The following is a 6646-nucleotide window of genomic DNA, read 5'->3' on the forward strand; positions in this document are numbered from 1 at the left end:
TTGTTAAATTGAGAGGTAGAAACTTACGGGTTGCTCGATTTACTATATTATTAGCAGTCATTTAAAAACTATTTATAAAATAATTATATTTTTATTTCTCAAAACTTTTTTAGTTAATTTTCTTAATTATCTTATATTCATTGTGTTATTCCTTTTGCTGGTGGTCACCACTCACCAGCGGAAATCTGCTACATAATGATTCGTAGATGGTTTAAAACAACATTATGGATTTCGAACTGTTGTTTTTTTTGTGTGCCAACAAAAACTGTATGAAATCTAACGGTGGGAAACTAATCTATGTAAATGATTATGATTTTTTTTTTCCGTTTAGATAGAAAGGGAGAAAAATGAGTGGATAACAAAACAACTGAATCTGTTTGCTTGAGTTGAAGCATCAAGAGACAGAACAGAAATGGCTTCTTCTTCTTCCATCTCCTTCTCATGCGCACCTTCACTCTTCTCCATCAAACCCATCACCTCTTCTTCTTCTTTCCCAAAGCAGCTCTCCTCTCGATTCCTAGGAACCCGAAACTTAAAGATTCGAATCCGACCCAACAGACTCGGACCCTCCAACGGTTCAAGAACCACCTGCTGGTTCAAGTTCGGCAAGAACGGCGTCGATGCTGAAAGTGCCGGAATCTATGGTAGTCAAACACGCGATGACTTCGACAAAGACGACGTTGAACAGGTTTGTCTTCTTCTCTACTTAACTCATCGTCTATAGTTCTTGGATATAAATAATATGTATAAATAAAATAATGTATATGAGTTCTTGATGTTTATGGCAGTACTTCAATTACATGGGGATGCTTGCGGTAGAAGGTACATATTCAAAGATGGAAGCTCTTCTTAACCTAAACATTCATCCAGTCGATATCCTATTGATGTTGGCAGCCACGGAAGGTGACAAACCTAAGATCGAGGAGCTGCTTAGAGCTGGTGCTAGCTACTCGGTCAAGGATGCTGATGGAAGAACCGCTATAGACAGAGCTAATAGTGAAGAGATTCGTGACTTGATCCTTGGCTACTCCACTCAGAAGGCTTGAATGTTCCTGAGTTTTTTAAAGAAATGTTGTGCTAGAACAAACTGTCTTTATGAGTTCCCCGGATGAGTAGGTTATAAAATCCATCTTCTTTTGCTTCCTTTTTGTCTTTCTCGCCTGTTTTTTGTTTCTTCCTTGGAGGTTCTTCTGTGGGGTTTGGTGTTATTTCGGCGAAAGGTCTTTTCACACGTAGGAAAGCCACCTTGGTTGCTCTGCAACTCGGTTTGATTGTGTCTGCGTTGATTTTTGCCGGAGTAACAGGCTTTGTAGATTCATCATCTGGTTTTTCTAAATCTTCTGGTTCTGCCTTGGCAATGAGATTTGAACTCTCTGTAACAGTACCACCAACGTCTTTGTCTGCTTCGGGCAGAGAAAGAGACATATCTTCTGCAATTGGACAATTCAATCAATAGCACAAAATTTTCAGTGAATTACAAGGCAGAGACTGACTGTATTTGCAACCGTAAAGCTGTGAAGATTTAAACAAGTATAAGCCTACTTAGTAAATCGATTCTAAGTACATAACCAGGTACCGAAAATAAACAACTATACAGTAATTCCGTGGAGATTCTTACCGCCAAAAGGAGAAACAAATGTTTCATACTGAACTGAACAATCTCTAGTTGTAGCATCCTCTGGCTTATCTGAAACTTCTGGTTGCAACGCATTGTTAGTCTTGGAAGAAGCTGTTTCAGCAGTGGGAGTCGAACTTTCTGTCACAGTAACACCTCCGCTGTCAGCTTCAGGCAAAGGAGAGATCTCTTCTGCAAGGACAAATCTTTCAGTGGAGTATTTAAAAAAAAAAAAAAACAAATTTGGATCTTGCTATGCTAATACGCTTTAACCAATAAACCCATCTAAAACCCATCTAAAACCCAAATTCTACAACCTTTGATTCCTTTAAACTCTAAAGTCTAAATGCAGGATTCCAGACAAATGTTTCAGTTAAGTACTAAAACTATAAAGGTCTAAACAAGTGTAAATAAAACAAGTGTAAATAAGCCTACTTATTGGATAGGTGCTAAGGACATAACCAGCATCCTCCCTAAAGGACCAAAAAGTAACTCTGTGGAAATTCTTACCTCCGAGAGGACAAACAGATGTTTGATACTGAATTGAACAATCCCTAGTGGTAGCATCTCCTGGGTTTTCTGAAACTTCTGGTAGCAACACATTGTTAGTCTTGGAAGAAGCTGTTTCGGCGATGGCAATCGAACTTTTTGTCACAGTAACTCCACCGTTATCAGCTTCAGGCAATTGAGAGAGATCTTCTGCAAGTAGGACAATTCAATCAAAAAGCAAAAGTATTTCAGTTTAAGTAGAACTTTTGATCTTGCTACGCTTTAACCAATACCGACCTAAAACCTAAACTCTACAACCATGGAGCCGTTTAAACTCTAAAGACTGTACTGCAGACAAGTATGAGCTACAGAAGTGGTTCCCTCTACATCTAGGTAGTAGGTACTACGGAGATAACTAAAAATAACAACCAAACTAGTAGTTATGTGAAGGTTCTTACCCCCGAGAGAAGAAACAGATGTTCGATACTGTACCAACGAATCCTTAGTAGTAACATCTTCTGAAACATTCTCCTCTAAAGGTTTACTACTCTCACAGTTCTGCAATGTCTCAATTAGGACGTATTTATCAGTCTTCCATACACAATCCAACAAGGTGAAGCACTCTTCATCCTTTGGATAAAACTCACGGAACACCTATATTTTTCCAAATAGAAAAAAAAAAAAAAAAAGAGTTTACTGACATGATTATTGAACAGTTTGAGAAAACAACCAAATGGTCCAACAAAGAAGCTTAGACCGACCTCAACCCCTTCCTGAGCTATCTTTACAGACTGTTTCTTCAAAGATGTAGAGGTTACCGAGTTGAAAACTGAAACTGCATCAAGCAATATCTGCAAGAACCAAAACCATGAACAAATTAAAGTGTGAATTCAATTATGAACACTACAATAACAATAAGATCTATCATATTACGTATTTAATGAAGATCATGGATTACAGAAACTAACTAAAATGTTTTTCTTCTTCTTAGGAATAGACAGAACAAAATCAAAAGGAGTCAACTTACTTGTTGAATCAACACTCGGAGACGTGCAAGCAGCGCCAAAAATGTCATGGAAGACCCTATGAAAAATGAACAAGCTAGCAAAACGGATATGCCACTGTAGCACAAATTTTAACGAAAAAACAATTATTACTTGAATGCGATTATCAATGAGAAATTACACAAAACAGTTTAATTTATAAACTAATCAGTACCTAGCTGCCTTCAAGATGGGTTCAGTCATCTGCACCAACACACACCAGTCAGAAAACTCAGATCTTGTTCATACGTATGTTCATGCAGCTAATCTCTACGAAACCTCTATAATATATAGAGATTAGAGAATACCTGTGAGAGTAGATGAAGAGCTCCACGAAGTCGATCCAAGATACTTGGAGATTTCTTCAACTTCAAGCTGCATAAAACCCCCAAATATATCAGAGCTAAGCTCCAATGCCATTCTCATATATATATCAGTAAGAAAGATAAGCCATACCTCTCCAAAACATGGAGTTTCTGTTTAGTTCCTGTCCCAGACATAACATGAAAGCAAGGTCTAAGAATCTCCTCCATGTTTGCTGTTCTCAAAAGCCTCAGATCCCTTCTCACCTAACCAACAAAAAATCGATTATAGATTTGAAATCAAGAAACAAATTCATCTCATGTAGATAGGTACCTTGAGAAGGTACTGAAAGTAGGAGCATCTACGATGCTGGTTCTTGTTCTTGTAAACCATTCTCTCGAAGACTGCGTGCTCAAGCTCGAGAAGACGAAGCTGACTCTTCAGCTTCTCCTCTAGAGCTTTGGCTTGTACATCATCCTCCATGGTACAGCTCTGTAAGGAAACTTACAATCAGATTCATACATATTCGAACTAGAGACAAAGTAGAAACTCACTAATTCAGACATACAAAACTTTAAACCATTAAAAAGCAACAACAAACCAAGGCAACATCGAGTGTGACTCGTTCTACTACTCACATCAGGATGAAAATCGAGAAGGACTAACCTCTGGACTCTATGGTTATTGAGATGAATCGATGGTCGCCGTCGTGAGCGGTGGTTGACAAGAAACCAAAGTTGAGTCGCTGCCGGGAAGTTTCAGAACCTTTTTTCAGAATCTTAAACTAGGGTTTAATTGTTTAATTCAAACCGATATGTTCAGCACTACCGAACCAAACCGGTGACCGAGATTAAATAGTGAATTGCCAGTCGGTTCTTTTCTCCAAATCGGTTTGCCTCACCTCCGGCAAGTATGGTTCGGTTCAGGTGTAAAAACAAAGATGACTCCGGAAAAGAAAACACATTAGCCCTGTTCGTTTCTTCCACGCTGAATCCGGCGACTGCGTCAAAAAATTAAGTCTTTAATGACAGAAACACACAGTACCTGTGAAGCACGATTCACTGATTTCCAGTCACTGCTGCAGCTACTAGCCAATATAACGCACGCGAAATAAAGCAGCAATGTATTAGCCACTACTTTGGGTTTTCTGCGTCTCCAGCTTTTTTATTTTTGTCTCCGTCACGTCATGGAGCATTTTGTTGACGCAGCCGCCGGATGTGGCGTCTATGAAACGAACATGGCTATTAGGCAATTACGTTTTTGATGACGTGTCAAATTTTATTATTTAATTAATTTTTGTTAATTTACTAAATAATAAAATTTATATACTTTTACATTTTCTAAAAAAATATTTTATAAAACTGATTTTATATTTTAAATAATTATTATACTTGTGGCATCCTGGTCAGCAAAATTAGCTAATGTAGCATTCATATAAGTAAAAACAGATTAAGTGGTAGCTAGTGTGGCAACTGGTGTATGATTTCGTCAAAAAGTAAACAAAATGTATGTTATTTGATTTATTTAAAAATATGTGTCTGTTTTACACGGTCATATAAGCAGGTATAAATTGAACATATCGCGATATGTTGGATATGACATGACTGTTTTCCCGTGATAAAACATCCGTCTGAAAATCTAAAGCACTTTAACTGTTTGATAGAAACAAAAAAAAAGTTGTGACCGATAATCTTGGAATGAGAAAAAGAGAAAGACATGCAGATGAAAATAGAGGGATTAAAGTATATCCCCCACCGGAACCATCACTGCATCACATATGAGGAATGTAGTTTCAACCTCAATGTATGAAACTCAAACCTCAATGTATAACTCAAAGATCTCAAATAAGAATAACTCAATTCTTATTATTAGCTTAAAGAAAACTCTCAAGTCTTTAGCTCTCACAAAGATCTATTATCAAAACACACACGATGGATATCACTAGTTGATATCTTCTTTATATAGAACCTAATAAATCCTAATCCTACTTAACAAAACATATTTCCTTTTTTTTTCCTAAACTCAACTCAAGTAGGATTACTCTTTCTTAATCTCTAAGTTATCATCAAGTTTACTTTCAACATTTTCCCCCTTAAACTTGATGTTAACTTCACTTATATCATGAACTCCAATAAGCTCTCTCATCTCTTTGAACTTTATTCTCCCAAGTGCTTTAGTCAGGATGTCAGCTCGTTGCTCGTTTCCTGGAATGTGCTGAACATCCACTTGCCCGTTCTCGACGCATTCTCGTATAAAGTGATAGCGCTTGTGTATATGCTTAATTCGCCCATGGAACACATGATTCTTGGTAAGAGCTATTGCAGACCTATTGTCTATATGGATCACAATCTTCTGATACTCTTACTCGGTTACTTCCTCAAGTAGTTCCTGTACCCAGATAGCTTGTTTGGAGGCTTCCGTAGCGGCCATAAACTCGGCTTCACATGATGATAGTGCCACAGTCTCCTTCTTTGTCGAGCACCAAGAGAGAGGACACTCATTTAAATAGAAAACGTGACCAGTAGTGCTGCGTCCATCGTCTTCATCAATATTGTGACTTGAGTCACTATATCCGACCAGTTCCACATCCTTTGCTCGAGCGTATCTGAGACCAAGTGTTGTTGTACCCTTGAGATATCGCAATACTTGCTTCAATGCTGCTGCGTGTGACCGCTTAGGCTGATGCATGTATCTGCTGAGTTGCCCCACGCTGAAAGAGAGATTTGGTCGTATATGCAACAGGTACCTGAGGCACCCTATGTTGCGTCTGTACTCCCCTTCATCGATGCTCTGTTCCTCTTGAGCCGTTGACATCTTTAGACCAAACTCCATAGGAGTAAGCGTTGCGTTGCATCCCTCCATGCCGGTTTCACTGAAAATCTTGTTGGCATATCTTTCTTGCCTTAATGTAATTCCATCCTTCTGTTGATCTACTTCGATCCCCAAGTAATATGTTAACAGCTCAAGGTCACTCATATCAAAAACGTCAGACATCTCTTGCCTGAACTCCTTGATCATCTTAGTACACGACCCTGCAACAAGGAGGTCATCGACGTACACGGCGACCAATAGGAACTGGCTGCTCGTCGCCTTGCGGTACAAGGAAGGTTCCTTAGAGCACTTGACGAACTTTAAGACTTCTAGTACGTTGTTTAGTTTTTCATTCCAGGCTCGAGGCGCTTGTCTCAGACCGTAC

The 6646-nt window shown here is 38.6% G+C and overlaps 2 protein-coding genes across 4 annotated transcripts; one reads left to right on the forward strand and one right to left on the reverse strand.

Moving 5' to 3' along the window:
- Positions 1–229: 229 nt before the first annotated feature.
- Positions 230–1363, forward strand: LOC125588709 (protein LHCP TRANSLOCATION DEFECT-like). Its single transcript, XM_048760413.1, has 2 exons — positions 230–688; positions 789–1363. Exons 1-2 carry the CDS (start codon positions 413–415, stop codon positions 1044–1046), a joined length of 534 nt encoding a protein of 177 aa, XP_048616370.1. The 5' UTR covers positions 230–412; the 3' UTR covers positions 1047–1363.
- LOC125588708 lies at positions 733–4256 on the reverse strand. Of its 3 annotated transcripts, none has more exons than XM_048760410.1 (11): positions 4117–4256; positions 3784–3942; positions 3604–3716; positions 3456–3522; positions 3323–3351; positions 3132–3225; positions 2866–2955; positions 2563–2758; positions 2126–2314; positions 1619–1807; positions 733–1430 (listed from the first exon to the last, which is right to left on the reverse strand). In XM_048760410.1, exons 2-11 carry the CDS (start codon positions 3931–3933, stop codon positions 1078–1080), a joined length of 1470 nt encoding a protein of 489 aa, XP_048616367.1. In that variant the 5' UTR covers positions 3934–3942; positions 4117–4256; the 3' UTR covers positions 733–1077. The 3 variants fall into 3 exon arrangements, with proteins under 3 accessions (XP_048616367.1, XP_048616368.1, XP_048616369.1); XM_048760411.1 differs by having other exon boundaries at positions 1619–1804; positions 4117–4251; XM_048760412.1 differs by having other exon boundaries at positions 2563–2662; positions 2806–2955; positions 4117–4250.
- Positions 4257–6646: the final 2390 nt, after the last annotated feature.

Source organism: Brassica napus, chromosome C6 (assembly GCF_020379485.1).
Source record: "Brassica napus cultivar Da-Ae chromosome C6, Da-Ae, whole genome shotgun sequence".
Lineage (NCBI taxonomy): Eukaryota > Viridiplantae > Streptophyta > Magnoliopsida > Brassicales > Brassicaceae > Brassica > Brassica napus.

Bases quoted from the DNA above. Each gene is read 5' to 3' on its own strand.
- LOC125588709 (XM_048760413.1), top strand. From the start codon at position 413: ATGGCTTCTTCTTCTTCCATCTCCTTCTCATGCGCACCTTCACTCTTC. The intron at 689-788 runs GTTTGTCTTCTT...TGTTTATGGCAG, and splicing joins ACAAAGACGACGTTGAACAG to TACTTCAATTACATGGGGAT.
- LOC125588708 (XM_048760410.1), bottom strand. From the start codon at position 3,933: ATGGAGGATGATGTACAAGCCAAAGCTCTAGAGGAGAAGCTGAAGAGT. The intron at 3,717-3,783 runs GTACCTATCTAC...TTTGTTGGTTAG, and splicing joins ACTTTCAGTACCTTCTCAAG to GTGAGAAGGGATCTGAGGCT. The intron at 2,759-2,865 runs GTCGGTCTAAGC...GGAAAAATATAG, and splicing joins TAGCTCAGGAAGGGGTTGAG to GTGTTCCGTGAGTTTTATCC.